At 39.8% G+C, this 22,814-nt stretch overlaps 1 protein-coding gene across 1 annotated transcript; it reads right to left on the bottom strand.

The window, feature by feature from the left end:
• Positions 1 to 481: 481 nt before the first annotated feature.
• TRHR (thyrotropin releasing hormone receptor) lies at positions 482 to 22,814 on the bottom strand. The gene is made up of 4 exons (XM_087931631.1): positions 22,626 to 22,814; positions 21,000 to 21,835; positions 2,721 to 3,107; positions 482 to 1,514 (listed from the first exon to the last, which is right to left on the bottom strand). The coding sequence occupies exons 2-4, from the start codon at positions 21,780 to 21,782 to the stop codon at positions 1,506 to 1,508; spliced, it is 1,179 nt and encodes a 392-aa protein (XP_087787757.1). The 5' UTR covers positions 21,783 to 21,835; positions 22,626 to 22,814; the 3' UTR covers positions 482 to 1,505.

The raw sequence follows: 22,814 nt of genomic DNA, 5'->3' as shown, positions 1-22,814 counted from the left end.
GTTCCAGAGCGGTTAGTGATGCTCAGTAGGAGGAGAAAGTAAAATAAAGAATTCACTAATCACTGCTCTGACAATAGTCTGTGTTATAGTCTACCAGGGCAACACCTTAGAGTTGAATTCTGAAGTTGGGCTGGAGGAAACAATTCAATTGATGCTGATATATTCTCTACACCTCCATTCAAGAACTTGAGGAAAGAATGTTACAGTGGTATTTAATTTTACTGACTGACCCAGAAATGTAACATTGTGAAAAAGAGAAAAAAAATTCTTTATCTCCAGCCATATTTTCCACACTAGTTCAATTTAGTTCTCTAAATTGGAATAAAATCAAAAATAGGGTTTAGGCAGCTTGCAACAAGATAAGAATTAAAATGGAATGGAAACCCTATACCACTTCGGACAAATGGTTATCCAACCTCTTCTTAAAAACTTCCGGTGTCGGAGCATTTACAACTTCTGGAGGCAAGCTGTTCCACTGATTAATTGTTCTAACTGTCAGGAAATTTCTCCTTAGTTCTAGGTTGTTTCTCTCCTTGATTAGTTTCTATCCATTGCTTCTTGTCCTGCCCTCAGGTGCTTTGGAGAATAGCTTGACTCCCTCTTCTTTGTGGCAACCCCTGAATTATTGAACACTGCAATCGTGTCATCCTTATTTTTCCATAAGACTAGACATACCCAGTTCCACCAACCGTTCTTTATATGTTTTAGCCTTCAGTCCCCTAATCATATTTCTTGCTCTTCTCTGCACAATTATTGTAATGTAGATGCAACATGTTATTATTTGTTAATGTTGAAGGAAGGCGGTCTTATGAATTTGGCCTGGATTGGAATTTCTTTCCTGGAATTGTTGTCTTCCATAGTGAGATGGTTCTAATTTTGCCAATATGATTTGTGTCCTTCAGCCTCAACTGGCAGTAATGCAGCAAATAGCTATAGCACAGTGTCCTCATTCAACTGCAGATAATTACATATACCTAGAGGACCTGTGAGAAAATGCTGTGACTTGGGAGCTTAAAATAGGGCCTTTCAAGCAAGCAACTCCCATATTCACACACTGCTTATCTTAAAGTGCAGTATTGCACCAATGTTCTTAATGACTCAGCAATAATCACAAAAATATCACATCTAAAGTTATCTCATGAAAGTGAACTGGGCAACTCACTCCAGAAAATATAGATAGGAAATGAATATTAAGGATACATGCATACATATCTGCAGTTTGCCTCTAGGTTTCCACAAAACAAGCATTAATAATATACAGTATGGTAGCTTCAATAAGTATGAGCATGTTGACGTTTACCACTTTGGATATTTTTAGATTAATAGGCAGGATGACTCAGAAGTGGATCACTCTATGACAGCCTTATCTAACCCAGCATACTCCCACTAAAAATTCTGGGAATCGATTTCTCAATACATCCAGACGATATCAGGTTGGCGAAGGTTGCTCTGAGATCAAATAGAACAAAAGCACAATGGAGTAAGAGATGCAGCTTCCTCCAACTTCACATGACCTGAAATGAGAAATTGAAGGATAAGTCACGTTAGATGACCACCATGCATTTAAGTTGATACAGAGGCAGATCAAAGTTGTCTTCTGATATTAGCTTTCACAGTCTTGAAACTGTACTATTCATTGGATGCTCCTGCTTGCAAGTGGCTGTTAAATACTACTATCTACTGCTAGGCAGACATTGCTTTAACAAAAAAAAAAAACCTTTCAGGAAAATTATGCCAAAAGTCATTTCTATCCACCCAGTGGTGGTATTCAAATTGTTTTACCACTGGTTCAATGGGTGTGGCTTGGTGGGCGTGCTTTGCCTAATGCCAGCACACAGTTTTCCCCACACCAGCTGAGACCTGAAGCATTGATCAGCTGAGAGGATAAAGAACAGAAAAGCGCAAGGAGGGTGGAAAGGCCGATCCTGGCTTTTCTCTTCTTTCTCCTCTCAGCTGATTGTCAGAAGATTTTTTCCCCTCCTCTTAGCTGATCATGGAAGGCTTTTTTTTACTACCGGTCTACTTTTTTTTTTACTACCGGTTTGGGAGAACCAGTCCAAACCGGAAGCATAGCATCACTGTATCTATCCAAATATAGGTAAAATCCCCAACATTGTAGGAAATTAAGACAGAATATTCTTAATCTCACATTCTCAGACAGATTTTCCCTGCAAAAAATGTTGTTCGTTTGCCATATTTCCATTCAGTTTGATAATTTCTTAGGAACCGAGGTGCTGTTTTGAAGTATATTGGGTAAAAACTGTTATGTTCATATTGTTTTTAATTGCACCTCTTGTCTCATATTTAATCATATTTCTAGATGTTTACACTTTCCAACCTGAGAAAGCCCAATGAGGGCGTAATCCTTTGTCATGTTTTCCTTAAGTTTTAAAGTGAACTGTGAGAATCCAGAGAGGTTCCTTAACCTTGGAGAGAAGATTCTACACTGAGAGGTCAAACCCTATGTCAACTTTTGGTGGATTTCACTTTTGATAATTTCGCCCAACTACATCTTTACTTTTATTAAATTAGAAATGCAGAAATGCAAACAAATAGTTTTGTATAGGAGTAGTAGAGATGACTTTTCATACTTTGATATACTAAACAGTATAGGACACACACTTGTCCACAATGTTCAAAATTGTCCGGCTATACCAATGTTCTCTTTTGTGGCTATTGATTGAAATGGCACTAAATCAAGCTGTTATTCTGGTTCTTACCTCGGAGGCCACACAGTTATCATCAAAGGATACCTTTGTGGATGACAGATAAGCCTCTGTAACCGTGATGTCCTCTAGTTCAGTGTTGAAATGTTCAGTTTCCTTAATGATGCTGTAGTTAAGGGCTACACTGTAGTTGGTAGGTTTCTCCAGCTGTTTCTGTTGGCACTTGCAAAGTTTTTTGAAGGCTGCTCGGAATTTTTGGGACATGAGGTTATAAATAACAGGGTTGATGGCACTATTAAGGTAAATGCAAATCCTACAGAACAGCAGGAACCAATGTTCTTGAAAAGGTTGAGATAAGAAGGAGTTAATGACCACCAAGGTCCTGTAGGGCATCCACAAGAAGGCAAATAGGATTACAACCACGGCCAGCATCTTTGTAACCTGTGGGAAGTGAATGGACATATCTGATGAGCAAAAGTAGAGTGACATAAACTTTTTCAATGATCTAATGCAGAGAAAGAGAACTTTTACTGTAGTTTTACTGTAGTTGTGTACTGCTGTACATAACTCCATCAATCTGACTATCATTATACAGGGTGGGATATATGGGAGTAGAGTCCTATAAAATAACAGAATAATAGAGTTGGAAGGGACCCCGGAGGTCTTCTAGTCCAAACCCCTGCCCAAGCAGGAAACCTTATACCATTTCAGATAAATGGCTGTCCAGTCTCTTTTAAAAAGCCTCCAGTAATGGAGGACTCACAACTTTTGAAGGGAAGTCATTCCACTGATTAATTGTTCTAACTGTCAGAACATTTTTCCTTAATTCTGGGTTGGTTCTGTTTTTGATTAATTTCTATCCATTGCTTCTTGTTCTGCCTTAAGATGCTTTGAAGAATAGACTGATCCCCCCTTTTTTGAGACAGTCCTTAAACATTGGAATATTGCTATTTGTGCTATTTAGGTACCCAGGAATCCGTACAGATCTTTCAGTGTATGTGTTGGTTTATCTCTGTTCTGTTCACATCTTAAGAGCCATGATGACATATTTTATTCAAGGGCAATTTCTGGATGCTTTTAAAGAAAGTATCATCTAAAATATGTTAAAATAATCACCTGCTCATGAAGAAGTTGGTGCAGTACCAATGGATGTGCAAATGGAATACCTATCATCAGCAAATCCAATGACATCTAGAGATTCTAAACTGTGATACATGGGTTTCAAAGGGAATGCAGCCCCATCTAGAGTATAATCACCCCAATCCCTGAATTCACTTGCTCCTTACCAACAACTCAACTCTTATCTGGATTTAATTTCAGTGTATTATCTCTCATCCAGTCCATAAGAGATAATAATTTTCAGAGCTACTGAGTGCTTCTTTGGATGGTAGCATATCAATGTCTTCCCATTCCAAAGTAATAAATGAATACCACCTGTGGGATTTTGTTTTGGCTGATGTTTAATAGAATAGGGGACAAGACAGAATCTTGTGGCATATCATGGATCAGCAGGAGCTGAAATGGACTTGAGAGACACTTTAAATTTTTATCTTTTCACAGTGAAGTCAAGGAACTTGAGATGAGTGTTAAACAATTGTTCCTTTTTCAAGAACGTTTTCAAGAACTTTTGGTTCTGCAACCCAACAGGACAGACACAGACTTCAGAGAGTAATTAGGACTGCAGAAAAAACAATTACTACCAACATGCCTTCAGTCGAGGACCTGTATACTGCACAAGGCAAAAAGAGGGCTGTGAAAATATTTATAGACCCCTCACATCCTGGACATAAACTGTTTCAACTCCTTCCCTCAAAACGATGCTATAGAGCACTGCACACCAGAACAACTAGACACAAGAACAGTTTTTCCCCGAAAGCCATCACTCTGCTAAACAAATAATTCCCTCAACCCTGTGCAACTATTACAAAGTCTGCACTACTATTACTGTTAATCTTCTCATCACTCCTTATCACCCATCCCCTCCCACTTGTGACTGTATGACTGTAAGTTTGTAGCTTGTATACTTATGATTTATATTGACTGTTTCCAAGTATGATTTGATTGCTGATTGTACCCTATGACTATCATTAAGTGTCCTACATTATGATTCTCGACTCTTGATGAATGTATCTTTTCTTTTATGTATGCTGAGAGTATTTACACCAAGACAAATTCCTTGTGTGTCCAATCACACTTGGCCAATAAAGTACTCTATTCTATTCTATTCTTGTCTCCCAACCAATCTTGAAATTGGATATTAATGATCTTAATGAGTATCAATATTTAATCAGGAGAATAATAGTACTGCCTTCATGTTGTTACCTTTCTAGAACAAGTAATGAAAACCTTTTTCAAAAAGCACAAAGTCCTCTTCTTTTTGGTTCATGGGGGTGTTTTATGAACCTAAACCTGGTCATCTGCAGTGACTCAGACTTTTAAAAAAGCCAATAGCTATAATTGCAAATGGAATCTACTTTTGCACAATTGAGATTCAAGTTTCACTAGTCAAGTAGCACCAATCAATTTTAAGCAATTTATCCCTGTGTTGATAGTGATTCCTCTGCTGAAGGATTCAGAGAATAAGTGAAAATTGTTTAATCTGGCAGAGAATTTAGCAATCTTCAATCCTATTGCATTTAATTAAGAATGCTGTACTTCATTGGGAAATAAAGACTAACCATTAATACTGTATAATAACTCTGTTAGTGCTATTACTATGAAATAATGACAGAGAGGATGAAAAGGATTGAAGGAATCTATCTTGCTCTCTGGTCTATAGAAATAAAAGCCCCAAGTACTTACCATAAATCAAGGATGCACAATTTTGAGTATGTGTGTGTGTGTGCAAAGGGCCACCCAAGATGTACGCAGATTGAAGACAGAAACAAAACTGATTTATATAATTCGAATTTCAGTTTGAATAATACAATATCATTACTATGATTACTTATAGAGTAATTTTCTCTTTCTATTGCTGTAAGGAGATGGTAGGGATGACATGCATTCTGATGAAGCTGGCTGGAGTACAGAGGCTGTGAGGACCTGTTTAAATCCAGATGGCCTTGACTTCGTTGTTTGATATGAATTACTAAACCAGCTGGATGAAGAGAAATCTGGACCAATTCCAGAAATGAGAGTTCTAAAAGAGTCTCTTGCATAGTGAGATCAACAGCCTATAAGTTTAATAAATAAATAACGATACATGCTCGGCATTGCAAGAAAAGATAGAAAGACCTGCACATGGATTAGGGAAGAAATGAAAGTGTATGGTATCATCCTAAGAGTTTTAAAAAATGGAAATGGGCTGGTCACATAGCAAGAAGAACTAATGGCAGGTGGACCAAGGTAGTTAAAGAATGGATTCCATTTGATAAAAAGCATCCACGAAAGAGACCTAAAACAAAATGGGTTGATGACATTGGGCAAGTATTACAGGTCCAACTGGCAAAAAAAACCTGCCCAGGACCACATTGGTTGGAAACATGCAGAAGAAAAACCTACAGTAGATAGACAATGGCTAAAATGAAATAATAGGGTAAAAGGCTAGTGAGAAAATTGGACTAGGGGAAAAATTGGGATTGATGTGCATCTGGCAGGAAGAATCTGTTCTTTCTTCTAGTTTGAGAAATAAACCGGCCTACAATGAAGAAGAAACTGGAATGGTGGAAGCATCATATTAGAGCCTTGCAAGTCAAATGGTATGTGTGGGGTGGGGTGGGGGGCTCAGTGATTAAAGTTACTGAACTTGTTAGCTGCCAACCAAGTCTTGAGTCCCAAGCGCTGTGTGACATGGGTTGAACTCTCATTTCTAGCCCCAGCTCCTGCCCACCTAGCAGTTCAAAAGCATGCAAATGTGAGTAGATAAATAAGCATCCCTTCAGTGAGAAGATAAGAGTTTTCCATGAACCTTAGCATATAGTCATGCTGGTTACAGAAATGTCTTCAGACAAATGCTGGCTCCCTCAGTTAAGAAACAGAGATGAGCACTGCCACCTAGAGTTGGACACAACTGGACAGGGGAAATCTTTACCTTTATCTTTGGTCAAATAAAAGGGAGATTAGAAAGAAGTTGGGTTAGAGAGGGAGAGAGAGACAAAGGTTACTATAATCCTATCAATCAGTTTGCACTATTATCTGAATGCCCTGGACTTTCCTAATCACAAAGCTATTCAAAGAGGAAAAGCCAGAAGTCAGAATCGATATTGGTTAAGCATTTGCTTTTTGAATAGTTAGTTGTTCTCCTTATAAATTAGGCCAGATGAAAGCATCTTCCCAGTTCCTCTGCTCTCTGAGGGAGCTGGCAAAATCAAAATCATGCTCAAAATTACAATTTGTTATCACTTTTGGAAGGGAACACCAAAGAGAAGCAGAAAGTCATAGGTTGGCTACCTCAGACTTAATGCAGAGGAAGCCAAGACACCAATAGTGTTTACAAAGCAGTGTACATCCCTATTAGTTCGTAAAGGAAATAATTTGGGTTTAAAATCTTGGGGACCAGTGGTGGTATGCTTCCGGTTCAGCCCGGTTTAAATGAACCAGTAGCAAAAATTGGTAGTAAAGGTAGTAAAAAAAGACTCCCACAATCAGCTGAGAGGAGAAAGAAGAGAAAAGTGCAGGATCAGCCCTTCCACCTGCCCCTGAACTTTTCTCTTCTTTATCCTCTCAGATGATTGGCACTGCAGTCCTCAGCTGGTCTGGGGGAAGCTGTACGCCAGCATTAGGTGCATGCGTGCGCACGATCATAGAACCGGTTAGTGGAACAGGTAGGATCCCACCGCTGTTGGGGAGCTAGGCAAAAGGGCAACATTATACATCACTCTGCTTCTAATTTTATTCATTAAGTTGCTAGCTCATAGCAATATGATCTGAATTGCGAATACCATGGTCAGACAGAGACAAAGATAGAGAAAGCTTGTCAAGGAACTCAACAGTCTTTTGTTTCTTTTTAAAAAGTCTAAAATTTTCTAATATTCACATATACCTGAGCAACATGAAAGTGAAGGAAAGGAGGAAAGAAAAAAAAAATCCCTGGGATGAGCTCCAGCATGAATCCAAATGCTTAGTAGACCCAGGGTGTCAAATGGGGTGCTTAGATCAGGCCCGCTGGGCCAACCTGGAAACAGCAAAAGACTGGCCTGTGGTGCCTCTGCCAGTGAAAATGAAACTCGTGGCCCTCCTGACCTCCATTTTCATTCTCAGAGGGTTGCAGGAGACCATCGCAGCTTAAAATGGATCTCAGGAGCCCATTTTCGCTGGCAGAGTGCTCAGGCCTCCACAGGCACTTATGATACAAGTGACATTGAGCTAGCCACAGCCACCTTGGCCACGCCCATCCTGGCCCCCTGAAGTTAAATACAACCCTGATGCAGCCCTCAATGAAATCAAGTTTGATACTCCTGTGGTGACCAAATCAGATTGGATCCTGCAACATTATCCTGGCACATGTATATTTGCCTTTGTTCGGTAATATTCCTTGTTTTAGGTCTTTCTACTAGGGAACGCCTAAACCATTATTCTCATTGGCTTTGATACATCTCATTTCTTCCTTCTCTTCCTTTGCCTGGCAGAGTATAAATTACTCTTAATAAAGGAAATTGAAAACAAAATGAAGTGTTTTGAACTCATCTGTTTTAACCGTCATTCTAAATGATGATACCATCTATGCAGGTCTGCAGCTTCATTAAAAGCTCTCTGTTATTCAATTATCAAAAGAGCTTTTTGTCAATAAAACATTTTGTTAGGGTCCTTGTTAAGAAAGCTCTTAATTGTTTTATTTAGATCTGATACTTGAAAAAAAGGCTCTTTTTATACTTATCTTTTTGTATTCTTGTTAAGGGACCTTCTTTATATTACAACCATTTTTAATCTTTCAAAATATTCCAGTGAACATACTATTACTAATTAGCTAAATGCAATAATTGCTACTCTGAATTATGATTTCTAAGAAGAAAAGGCTTAATCCTCTTTATTAATGAAAAAACTCAGCAGAAGACAAAGAGTCTATTCATTAAAGAATATTCTTGTTTTGACCAGCCACTTCTATGGACTTACATTATAAATTATGCACAGTTGGGATTTAAAAGGGTAAGTATCTCAATTTATCAGGAAGATACTTGAAATTTTGCAGTGTATGTTTTGTTTTGAACTATTGTGGAAAAATGTAGACCAATGGTGTCACTGGTAGGCAGCTTCAGGTCTGATGGCTCTCATAGTCTGCCAGGATAAAGCAATGCCCATCCCAACCAGGTGTTTTATTCAGAGGTGGTATTCAGCAGGTTCTGACCAGTTCTGGAAAACCTGTAGCGGAAATTTTGAGTAGTTCGGAGAACCGGAAAATACCACCCCTGGCTGGAGATTTTACAGTATCCTTCCCTTGCCACGCCCACCAAGCCACACCCACAGAACCGGTAGTAAAAAAATTTGAATCCCACCACTGCTTTTATTGCTGGAAATAGGCACTACTTTCACCAGGGTTGTCTGCAGGATGTAGTCAAAACAGTCAACATACATTCACAATAGTGTGAAAGGAAGGGACCTCAGCGGTCTTCTAGTCCAGCTCCCTGATTAAGACAAGAGCCTTATATCATCTCAGTCAAATGGTTGCCCAGTCTATTCTTGAAAACCTCCAGTGATGGTGGTGCACCCACCACTCCAGGAGTCAAACTATTGTATTGATTGATTGCTAGTGTTAGAAAATTTCCCCTTACTTATAAGTTGGATCTCTCTTTGACTAGCTTTTACCCATTACTTCTTGTCCTGCCTTCTGGTGCTTTACAGAATAAGTCAATCTCTTCTCCCTCATGCCATCCCCTCAATGGCACAGCTATCATGTACCATCCATTCTATGCTTATGCACTTGTTTTTCCTTCTTATGTGCAGGATCTTATTTTTCTCACGACTGAACTGCATCTTGCTGGCTAGGGTTCAGTGTTCACGTCTATCAAGATCTTTCTGGAGCTTGAGCCTCTAAAGTATTGGTTATCCCTCCCAGCTTGGTGTCATCTATAAATTTTGAATCCTAAATGTGTGCACTTTAGCTCCCAGAATGCTTAGCCAGAAAAGAGCTATAATGGAGTTTATGGGGACTTCACAGAGGCCACATAGAAGAAGGGTAACCTGCTTGAGGAATTCTGACTTTCAGACATGTAAGGCATATCTTTGATAACAAAGAATGCTTAGCCAGAAAAGAGCTATAATGAAGTTTAGGGGGACTTCACATAGGCCACATAGAAGAAGGGAAACCTGCTTCAGAAATTCTATTCTTAATATATTTGATAACAAATTCAGCTGCTCCTCTGTTGAACAAAACAGACCCAGCAGGAGGAGAGATCTGAAAACAGAAAGGCAAAATGTGTTTACAGAAAAACAACAATCTTTTAATGGGGGCAACTGTGCCAGAAATGACCCTGTTCAATTGCATTCTGTACCTATTGTTCTTTACTCACAGAATAGATGTGGAATGAAAAAGAGTCTGTTGGATAGAAGAGAAAACTGAGGCAAAGGGCTGGAATAGGGAATAATAGGGAGGGGGGAACAGGCCTGACTTCCTGCAGATTTGAACAGGATTATTCCATGCTGTAACAAATTAACCCTTGAGTATTAATAATCACTTTTCAGGACAGTGACATAAAGCATGGTATTTTCTTAGCCTGCAGTGTGCTAAACGAGTTCTCTCATTTTTTTTTAAATTATTATTTCCAAAAAGAGGATTTGAAGGTTTTAGAGGAAATTGATTGCGGCCACTTCAGGTGAACATAAGGCTTCCTGTGTTCTCTCTACAGCTGACATGCAGAAAAACACACGTACCCAGGATATGTGATATGCAATTATATGGATACTGATACTGGGGGGGAAAAACAGGCATTTCAGGTGCTTCCGAGGGACTTAAATGCCCTTTAGTTTTAATACCACTTTTCCAGTACTGAACCAATTGGTTATCACACCCAATGTCAAGGGGATGTATTTTGTCTACATTTTAAATTTGAGTGTCTATGGAAAGCATCAGTCATCCAGGTCATAGCTGTCCCAAAGGTGCTTTTTTTCAGTTGTCTGCAAGGAGTATAAATCCTTCCATTCCCCCCCATCCAGTCAGAGCTGAAGAAGCTTCTTGGATGAGAAGTGAAACATCTTCAAAGAAAAACAAGAAAGTCCAGTTGCCTCTTGAAAAAAAGCACCTTTTGGATTTCAAGCTTGAGTGTGCTCTGCTCCAGGGTAAAGCCTTTAAGTTTCTACCTTGTTTTTCTTTCTTCTCTTCTCTGCCTTTTGAATTCTGGAGTAGCAATTCCACACTGTAAATCTAATGAGAAATGCTGATTATCCATTAGTCCACAGGTCACACTGTCATCACAAGACATTTTGCAACGTTTTTCCTCTTCGCGGAGCTGGGGTGGGTGTGGCCTGTGCATGACGCATCCAGCCCATGGGCTGCCAGTTTGACACCCCTGCGTTAGTCCACTAGACTTGGAGATACTGCCATTTTTGTTGGCCTACTTTGTATCTTATCATTTGCTTCCCCAGCTGCTGAAAGGGTGAATTAAGAAAGATTTTGGGACACTAAGACAATAGCAGATACTTTTGTCCCCTAATAGAGATATTATGTCTCTCTCTATATATATATGTATACATTTATTTAATTTAATTTGTGGCCCACTGGCTTCAAATGACTCTTGGGATATATTAGATCATGGGACTTCTTTACAGAAGACTTTATTCTATCTTGGATTATGTATTTACATATATTTACAATGCTTACAACATCCTGATGTCATGTGATCCCCATTTGCAACCTTCCCAGCCAATGTTCAACAAGTAAAATCAATGAAAGAAGCTGGATTCACTTAACAACTGCACAATTCACTTAATGATTATGGCAAAAAAAATAGTAAAATTGGGCACCATCATATCTCACTTAATGACCACATCATTAGCAATGGAAGTTCTGGTCTGAATTGTAGTTATAAGTCAAGGGCTGCATGTATTGCAATGACATTTCATCTATAATGGGCGGTTCTATGGTCTATGGGAGAGCGGCCTTTGCTATTTTAAAATGTTTCAAATTTGAACCTGGTACAATTAAAACTTTTTTTAAAAAAAACGCCTCAGATAAAGCAACCAGATATATGAGCTTTTAAAGGTGTAGAGCTGAGACCATGCATGTTTTTCAAAGCAGGAAAAAAAAATGCCATAATTTAGTAGTCCTACCACTGAAAGGCTTCTGTTTTATATAAATATAAATTCTGAGTATTAGGGTTACAACTGTCAAATTAGCTGATTTAAACAGCCAAATCTGTTAACCAGATGTAGTAAAATTCTCATTTCAAGGTGAGGTAACTAAGCTTCTCTTTCTTCCTTGGATACTGTCCCTAATCAATTTAAAAAGGTATAATAGATTATCTAACATTTCAAATTCAGAAGAAGAAGAGAATGCAAGAAAGTTGGCTTATGTCTCCATAGCATGTTCTTCTAGCCTGAAGTATTACTGTAGTAGTGAGATAACAGACAGTTTGGTTTTTCTTTTTTAATTTTGTTTTTGCTAAAAACCTGGAGCAGAATTTTGGGAAAATAAATATAAACATTATTAATGTTTGTAGTAGAACCTACTGGCGATATCAGTTGGAACAGATTGGACACATTTGGCTATCTGGAGTTATGCTGGAGAACTCCAGACTAATGTAATCTTAATTGTACGATGCAAGGCATTTGGCACAGACTTCCTCCCAAAAAAGGACAATACATCTTCAGGGGAAAAAATGAAAGAAAAAAGGAATAGTTTCATAGGAATGCCATTATGAAAGGAGTTAAGACTCCTTTCTCGGAACACAAGTCTATATATTTTGAAAAGGATAGCATTGATTTCAAAAGCTGTAATGAAATTATGTCCTCTGTTAAGAGCTTTCTGTTCTGGCAGGAGAGATGCTTGAACTCATCTAAGTTCAAGTTGAGTAATGAAGAGAGGCACCTGAAAGGAATTGCTCTTAGTTCTAAGTGAGAGGAATGAAGTAATGAATCACCAAACAACAGCAAACACAGCTTGTGTCATGGCTCCACCACTGGACCTCTCTCCGGAAGTGAGTTCAGAAGAGGAGGGTGAGTTTGAGTCAGCAGAGAAAAGTATTGGTCAGGTTCAGGGCTCAAGGAGTACTACCCTGAGCAAACAGCCTTATCTGGGTCGATCGGACGAGTGCCAGGTTGAGCAAGGGGAGCCATAGCTTCAGCATGATAGCCAGGAAGCAATGAGGAGGAGATGGAGTTTACACCTCCTCCTGATCCAATGACACATAGAGCAGATAGGCACAACACCAGTCAGCTAGACTACTCATGAGGAGGCAACCTCGCCTCTCATGAAGGACTGCACTGATGTCACCTATTTAATCCCACCCTGAAGACTTGAGCATTGCTGGAGCAATGTGCCCAGTTCTGTGCCTTGTGTGCTCATGCCATGTATCCTGATCCATTTGACTCACCGACTGCTTTCCTGGACTTCATATGGGCCCATTGGTCTTGGTTATTCAGTGACCCATGGCGTACTGAGCTCGGAATCCAGATATGTGCAATGGGGGTGCTTTCTGACAACTATTTAGCGGGTTTGAATAAATACCTGTAGAACTCTTGCCATATGTGCAGTTGGCGGTGGGGAAGCACAGCTTGGAGTGAGAGCAAACATCCCTAACTTGGTGCTCTCCAGATATTGGGAAATACAACTTCTGGGAATAAACTGGTCATGTCTTTCATCATACAAACATATCTGGGGCTATTCCAGCTATCCTAATAATAACTCTGTAAGATCAAATCTTGTGATTTGTCTAAAATGGCGAAGGAAGGGCAACTCATGTCTTATAAACTAGATCAGGGGTGTCAAACTCAAGGCCCATGGGCTGGATCTGGTGCATGGAGTGCTGAGATCCGGCCCACGGAACCAGTCTGGAAATAGCAAATGTGCCTCTGCTAGCAGAAATGGGCCATGCGGCCCATTTTCAGCTTGGATGGCCTCCTGCAGCACCTGCCAGCCAAAATGGAGTGTGGGGTGGGCCGCGGGTGGCCCTTGCATGCCCCATTTTGGCCAGCAGGGTGCTGCAGGAGGGCGTCCGTCCTGTCTCCTCCTCCCCTAGCTGGCCTGTGGTGGACATCTACAATGCCGATCTGGCCCTCCAAGAAATCAAATTTGACACCCGTGAACTAGATGTTATCCTTGCATCACTACTTTAGATATTCTATTTTAGAACCACTGGAGTCCTCCCCTATTTTCCAGTTAACATTTGGTGGTTTCCTATCAGGTTTAGGGAGGAGTAACAATAAAATATCATTTCAATGACATTTGCAAGTGGAACATCCCTACTTACCAAAGTTGTGCAAAAGTAGCTTTATTCATTTCCATAACACAACTCCATCTTCTTGTCGCTATCTATCCATGGCCAAACCCTCATTTAACCCACTGCAACCTTAGCACCAAGCAAAAAAACTTGCAGTCTCCAGCCTGTTGCAAATTGCCTACTAACTGCATATATATCATATTAAAATCATAATGTTGAAAGGTATAAGTCAGGGGTGTCCAACCTTGGCAACTTTAAGATTTGTGGACTTCAACTCCCAGAATTCCTCAGCCAGCTTTGCACCCTGGTATAAGTAGTCCTTGCCTTACGGCCACAACAGAGCATCTCTCTGTTGCCAAATAACATTTGTTAAGTGAATTTTGCCCCATTTTATGACCTTTCTTGCCACATTTGTTAGGTGTATCACTGCACTTGTTAAGTTAGTAACATGGTTGTTAAGTGAATCTAGCTTTCTCATTGATTTTGCTTGTCGGGTTTGCAAAAGATGATCACATGACCTGGGACACAGCAACTGTCATAAATATGAGTCATTTACCAAGCACCTGAATTTTGATCACTTAAGCCTGGGGATTCTGCAATGGCCATCAGTGTGAAAAACATTCATAAGGCACTTTTTTCAGGACCATTTTAACTTTGAACAGATGTTAAACAAACTGTTGTAAGTCAAAAACTAATTATACTTCAAAGAATCATCTTGTTCTTCCCCTTCTAATGTTGGAAATCTTCCATTGCTTTGCTGCTGGGAGCTATTTTGTCTTTAAAGCCTTTAGAAATATAGAAACTTTCTGCAGTTTCTCAGCTCTGCTTCCTTTGCCATTTAGCCCTGAGTGCCTGCTAAGACTATCAGCATCAGAAATATGTCTGCTTTAGTTTCAAGGAACAAAACGATACTCTGTGGAATGCAAAGGTGTTCCTGGAGCACTTTTGTGGAGCTTTTTAAAGCTGCTAAGACTTTTCTCAGCTCAGCTGTCATGCAGGCCTGAAAAAAGTCACATTGGGTTTAATGAATTGCTGATAGTTGTTATAATTGTACCCCTGTGTGCTCCAACCCTTCTTTTTGATGCTTCAGAACATCAAACATATCCTGTTAGACCATACAAAGGAGAACCAAAATGAAGAACCAAACTCTCACATTAGTAGAGTTTTGAAGCAATACTGGGCATTATGAGTGTCACTCCTTCCAGTTAACAATCAATTGCAGACTGCCAGAAGACACGGAGGCTCCGTATAGATATCTCTGAAAGAATTGTATTTCCAGTCTTAAGTTTGCGAATTCCATAAATTAATCATGCATCTACCTAAGAAATATCTTGTGCAGCTGTACAAAAGCACTCAGGCAGGCAGGGAGGAAGGATCAAGTGCAGAACTAGTCTAGAGTCACTGCACAATCACAAAAGGGCTAGGACTGGACTTCCCAAATTCCTTGGGGGCCTTGTCTAATTGTTGTCTAATTGCCAGACTTTGTTATAGGCAGAACATAATAAAGTAGTTATCTTGAACTCTGGATGTGTGATTGTTTGTACTGTGAGTAACCTAAATACGGAGCTAATGAATCCTATTTGATCTGAGGTCTGTTTTTGAAAAAAGAGGGAAAATATGCTTAGATAAGTACAGTAAGTTCTATTACTGGCTACAGTATACCTTATTTTGTCATTTTGGTTTCTCTGGTGTGTGTGTGTGTGTGTTTCTCTCTCTCTCTCTCTCTCTCTCTCTCTGTGTGTGTGTGTACATTTATCCGGGATTTATTGGGATAATGGTTTCCAAGATGTATTGGGAAAATGATGTTCTTTGTACATGCACATTTCCCTTCATAAAAACTTAGTGGTATATTTCATTTGCCACTGTGATTCCATGAAACCTACATATTTCAAAATGGAACTATACTTTGACAGAAGCTCAATTCTACCAGATTCTGTCTATCTCAATGTAGATGTGGAAGGCAGAATGTACAAAGGACTAATCTAATATCAGTTTAAGACAAAAGACCTTATTATTTTTCCAAGTGTTTTTCTCTGTAGATTTCATCTACTGTAGTAGGGCAAAGCATGAGACACCAAATACACCAAAGAAGGTCAGAAATAATAACCACCCATATGCTCAGAATGAACCACACATTAAACTATGCAAATACAGAAATAATTGAGCATGAAAGGGCAGAAAGGCTAAAGAATTCCCGGAAACCATGGTCTTCAAATCAAAGATACATCAATAAATCAATGGAACTCGACATGATCCATCAGGCAGTCAGATATCCATTCAAAGCATACAGTATGTAAAGATGACAAGCTAAAATATAAAACATTTACTTAGGCTTTGATCTCCCAAAGTGTGGGAAATCCAAATTTTAAGTACTTCCAATTTAATTCTACACTGAATGTAAAACAAGAGTTTTTATTACACATTATGTCTAGCTGAGAAAGAACATATGCAGTATTTCTCCATGTACTTTTGTTAATATGCAGATTTTGGCAGAGCTATTTCTTTTCTCTTCCAATTTTTTTTCCTTTCTCTAAGTATTATATAAAACTGTAGTGGTATTGACAAGGATATGTTGAATTTGTGGTTGGTCCAAGATAACTCAATACCACCCTTAAATTACCATCTTGGATGGTAATTTCATGGATCCTTAGATAAGTCCAGTCTAAATTTATAACAAAATCCATTGGTCCTGAAACATCTAAAATTCCAAGACTTTATAGACCGATATTCTAACACCTCACTCAACCAGGATCCCACAGCCACTACCACTTCCTCTTCCTGTATCAGCCAGTCTGCCTTTACAATCTCTATGGTTGCAATGCCAAGAATTGGGGGAAGGGGAATTCCACGTTCTGTCAGCTTTGGAAGCCATTTTTCTTTTGAGGCTTCTGGGCTGCCACATTCAGTGCCTGGGAATTTGTGAAGGGGGATTTCAAGGAGCAGTGGAAGAGTAGTAATGACAGCATTCTTTTCTTGGAGAATCAAGAACAGTTCACTCTGCACCTGGAAGGGAGTGACTGGGGGTTGTTTCCAGTTGATGTGAAGACCTGATTGGGCCATGTGATGGACTGTTGGGTACAGGGGATGGATCTTGGCTTTCTTTGGGTTAGGGGAAACCCAGAACTCTCAGATTCAGGTTTTCCCCGGATGTGCCAATATGACCTCTCCAATAGAATGGATCTTTGAGAATGTGATGGTCTTGGAGTCTTTTACTTTGGAGTATATTACTTGGAATACTGACACATTACTTGTTAACTGAAGCAAGGACAACAGATCACAACTTCTGAACCATCGAACTATAGTCTGCTCAACAGGGATCTTCTGCAATTACGAGATCATTACCCAATGCAGTTACACTCAGCAACCAGCCAGGAAAGCATCATGCCAGCTTCCAGGTTTTGATCCACTGCCACCATGCCAGCTGTCTTCACCTCTGCTGCTGCTACCACTTCTCATTCCATTCCTCCTGCTATCTCAAGCAACTGGCATCAATATTACTGGCCATCCACCAAATCAACAAGGACCACCAAATACCTCCACACATCATCCATAGCATCCTCAAACTTCTCACCAAAGCAAGCCTATCAAACAGGCATCTACCTTGGTGCTCCGATGGAGAAAAAACGTTAGGCTGCCTGCACTATATTCTCTATCTACCCAGACAACTTCAGTACTAAGAAGTTAAGAACAGCCTTGCTGAATCAGGCTAAAAACATCCTCTCACATAACATTCTCACAGAGTGACCAACGGGTTACATTTAGAACCATGAAACCTATAATAGGTTAGTCATTTCCACTGTTATTCCCTAATAGTCGCTCTAGAAGTCCTATTGTCTTAAATTCCATCATCCAGTCTGACAAACATTATTTACCATGTCTGCCATGAAGTTTTCAATTGCCTCTTTCCAATTTTCTACACTGGGGATAATCATCACCACCATCATCATCACAGCTGTTGAGAGCTTATCCATAGTTTAGTTTTGTACTGTTTAAAAAACGGTATTCCCTTTATCATTCCCAGTGCCTCAATGAATGTAATGACAGTGGAGGTCTTCACCTTTTCTAAAATTGTGAGAGAGATAATTACAATTGCATTGATATTAAGTCTTGATTATAGATATTAAACCTGTGATGCCAGAGTGAAAGTTCACCAACTTTTCATGTGGTATTAAGATCTGCTATATCCTATACAATCTGTTCTTCATTCCAGAATCTGAAGGTGGGGTGTACACCAAATACCAACTGGAAAGCTTTCTTTTGATCTTCACCACTTGAATGAACAGGTGAAGTGCCTCCATAGAGTCATTCAAGATGAGTAGATATTCCTAGTGGACAAAGACAATGATCCACAGCTGATGCTGAACAAATTCCTCTATGCTTCTCTTCTGTCTGATTGTCAGCCTGAGCAAGACTGAAGTGCTTTACCCATCCAGGCAAAACACCAAGCTCACAGAACCAAAAACCACTGCTGATGACATCCAACCGACAAATGTCAGCTTCAAAGATTTGGGAAGCATCATCTCAAGAGATGAGACATTGGCAAATAAATCATCAAGGCTAGCCAGGTACTGGGACAGTTGCATACTAGAATGCTCCATCAACCTCCATCTTCACAAAGCTGAAAGCCTACAGAGCTGTGGCTGTCCCTTACCTCCTCTATAGATTTGAGTCCTGGACTCTGTACCAAAGGGATATCCAACAATTGGAGAAATTTCACATGTATGCTTCTGCTCCATCCTTGGCATTTGTTGACAAAACTGTACTCCCAACCTAGAAATCCTGGATCACAGAGTCCACCAGAATTGAATCCAGAGGTGATATTCCGTAGGTTCTGACCAGTTCTGGAGAACCAGTAGTGGAAATTTTGAGTAGTTCAGAGAACCAGCAAATACCACCTCTGACTGGCTCCGCCCCATCTATTCTCTGTCTCCCGAATCCCGTCTGATTGGCTCAGTCTTCTTTTGTTGCTCTGCACAGGAGAATGGAGCTGGAAAGCAGGTTAGTGGGGTGGGGAGGGAATGGAGATTTTACAGTATCCTTCCCTTGCCACACACACCAAGCCACACCATGCCCACAGAACCAGTAGTAAAAAAATTTGAATCCCACCACTGATTGAATCCCAGATGAAATGGGTTGGATCAGATGAATGAATGAATGGATAGTGTAAGCCTCACCAGTTGCTCTATAGTGTATGAGAATCTGGGAAGAGAACTTGAAGTCATGCACACAACAATTATACAGATGCTGTGAAAGAAACCTATACCACTGTGATGTGCAGCCAAGGAACTAGATGTTGCAACTGCTGACAAAACCTACTGGCAAGCCCTGTCCTATGAAGCCTCCATTGGTTTTGAAGATAGGCATTGCCAAAAATGATAGACAACCATCAACGTAACCACAGAATAATACACTTAGTTACTACAGCAGTGGATGTTCAGTGTCCCCATTGTGCAAGACTCGGCACTTCCAGTTTGGGGTTGCAGAGCCATCTCTGTGTCTTCTTTGAACTCAAAGGATTACCATATGTATTTAATTGGGCTGAAGTGTTGAGACTGCACCCATGAAGGTTTATTGCATTTTTGCTTGCTATAGAGATATTTGACATTGTAGCTATTCTTTTTCACCTTCTTAATCTAAAAAGCTCTCTAGGCATTGTGTTACCTCAATCCTGTAGCGCAAGTTTCATCATTTTGCATTTCACTGCTGTTTAAATAGTTATGATATGATAATCCTACCAGTTATAAGTTAAAGGTGCTGCATGCTAAGATATCACTATGCTTATCACAGAGTATACTGTAGTTGTATACCCAAAGGACTAAAAAAGAATGCATGTTACATTTGGAACTCATTAGAAAAGCATTAGTATGTTACATTAGAAACTCATTCTTCAAATATAATAACAGGGCTGAAATTACTCTGGAAATCTTTAAAAAAAACAAAAAACCAGGGCATAAATTCTGCAATTCCCCCTCATTCCACTGTTCATCCTCAGCTTATGTCATCCAGATAAAATGGTCTGGTTCACCCATTGCATAAAGCACTTTACTTTAAAAAGAACCTGTAGTTTATAAAATAAACAAGCATTGTCCGGGTTCATACAACATGCTAAACTATAAAACACACTTTACAGATTTCATTTCATACAATCTGCTAAGTTAAAATCCATTAATCACATCAAAATAGTGGTAAATGCATTGGTAACCTGCAAGCTAGATTACTGCAGTGGATTCTTTATAGGGCTGTCTTTGGATCTAGTCCAGATATTTCCTGCAAAAATTCAACAGCCAGGTTCATCTATGAAAAGAGTCAAAGGGATTGTTACATCTACTATATGCAAAAGGCATTATGTCGGCTGTCCATTTGCTTCCAGACAACATACAAAACTTATTATTTTTAAAGCCTTAAATATGTGTGGATCGCTGAAGAAAAGTTCTTCTCTCTTAGCTGAGATCATTCAGGGAAGGTCAACTGCAATAAATGCTTCATGCTCTAAGTTGGGATCACCATTGTCAACAGTTTCTGGTTCTAGAATCAGAAATTATGGGGAATATAGTTTGAATTTGTGGTTGAAATTATGGTGCAGGTATTGACTGGTATTTTGAGAAGACTTTAGTCACCATACTTATGGGCAGTCTTAAAAGTATTGATAGTTTAATTTTTTTTCTAATATCAATTCTGGCTTTATATTTTTGGAACATAAATATTTGATTGTTAATGAGATATTTATTGTTATAGAGATAACCAAATAAATTAAGGAAGTTTTGTATGATGTACAAAGGTATCTGTGAACATGGAAGCCTCATTTTGTCTGGACTTTCCATCGAGAAGACTCTTGCTACAGATGGAACCTCCCAAACCATTTGGAGCAGAGATCTCCAACCTTGGCAACTTTAAGACTTGTGGACTTCAATTCCCGGAGTTCCTCAATCATGCTTTGCTGGCTGAGGAATTCTGGGAGTTGAAGTCCACAAGTCTTAAAGTTGCAAAGGTTGGAGACCCCTGATTTAGAGGGTAGTTTTCTTACCTGTCTTCTTGAAGCCATGGCACTGTTCATGCTCTTATTGGTTGCTTTGGTTTTGCTTGAGAGAATCAAATCATTCTTCCATGTTGCTGAGTTTTCTTTAGAGTCAGACGAAATGGGGTTCAGAAACAAAATCCTAGCAATCAACCCATAGAGGATAGTTGCTAAGACCATTGGCATGACATAGAATATCCCAAAGTCCATCATATAGATTGGAGAGTAGTAACTCCGAGACACTTTATACCCACATGACACTACTGTGGCTTCTTTGTAGACTTCCCTGTTAAGATCCAGTAAGAAAAACCAGAGCATGCAATAGATAGAGGTGAACGCCCAGACAAAAATGATTATTTTTTTGGCTCTGGAGAAAGTGCATAGAAACTGAGCTTTGATGGGATGGCAAATGGCAATGTACCTCTCAATAGTGAAGGCAGTAATAGAGCAAGAAGAAGCATTGATGCCAAGATATTGGAGGTAAGTAATGCAGAGGCATCCAATGTAGCCATAAACCCAGAAACCATAAATGCTTTCAGTAATATTGGGTAGTCCAGCAGCCACAAGAACCATGAGATCAGCTACTGCCAGGCTGACCAGATAACAATTAGTAGGGGTCCTCATGTGCTTTGTCCTAAGTACCACCAATACCACCATGATGTTGCCCACAATGCCTAGCCCACAAATAAGGAGAACCAAAAAGATAGTGACCACTTGGTATTCAGTAGTGACCACCTCCAGATTTGGCAGAAGTTCTGTCTCATTCTGTCCATTGCCTGTGTTGTTCTCCATTGTTGTCTGGATGCTTCTGTCCGTTCTGGTCAATACATTTTCTCATTGCCTTCCTAAGAGGAAAAAAAAATAATCACAGGGAATCTAATGTAAGGTGAAATCCCTGTCCGTAGGCTTTACATCCCTCATATATTAAACCCTTGACTTCCAACAGTGCATTGACCCATTTACAAAAACGCATGCACCGATCTGAGCACCCCACAAGAAGGTCACTCTCTCTGTCTCATTAATCAGCTAGATTTGGGGATTCTTGTTGGTAAACAGTTATGCTGGAACCGCAACTCCTGTGATGATTTATTTTTCTCCTCTGCCAAGTAGTTTGTGATAGAGAGAAAACATAAGCTATCAGAGTTTGCTCTTCTCACCATTCAGAGATATTGCCTAGCACAGATGAATGACAAAAGGTCTGGAGGCAGGTCACCCACACTCCTGCCCCACTGCCAGTCTTGAAAGATAGAGAACAGGTTTCAAAATGGTTTGGGGGGAAATTCCCCACTTCAATGAGGAAAGCAGAAAGACATGCTTTGCCGTTTTCAGCTTTGTTTATGGCTGAACACAAAGATTGAGCAACCCAGCTTCAGCACCCTTTGCCGTGGCTTTGGGGAAACCAGCAAGTTGATGAAAAGGAGATTTACAATTAGACAATTAGAGCTACATGCCATAATTATCCCAGCTTAGTTGCTGCAATGATCAGCTCTGGCTGATAGGCAAAGTGGATTATTCCCTTAGAGACACATCGCATTTGTTAATCTACATAGGAATCTATGCTGCAGGGGGAGAAAAATTAAAACTCTTCCATTTCCCTCTCCGGTTCTTGGATGTAAAATGCCAGGCAAAACTTACCTGCAGCTTCCTTGAGTTCTTTGAAATTAGCATGTTCTGTCTGCATAGAGAGCACGAGCTCTGTTTCAACTTTGAGCAGCCAGAGAAAACCTTCCAAGGGTGATACTTCCCCCTCCCTGGCGAATGGGCTGGAGTAGATCAGTTCTGTGACAGTGGGCTCAAGCTTCACAGCATCAGCATCTTCCAAGC

Source organism: Pseudonaja textilis, chromosome 3 (genome assembly GCF_049901715.1).
Source record: "Pseudonaja textilis isolate UNSWEBS1 chromosome 3, rPseTex1.2, whole genome shotgun sequence".
Lineage (NCBI taxonomy): Eukaryota > Metazoa > Chordata > Lepidosauria > Squamata > Elapidae > Pseudonaja > Pseudonaja textilis.
The sequence above is the reverse complement of the archived record's forward strand: the minus strand, read 5'-3'. Positions and strand labels throughout refer to the sequence as shown.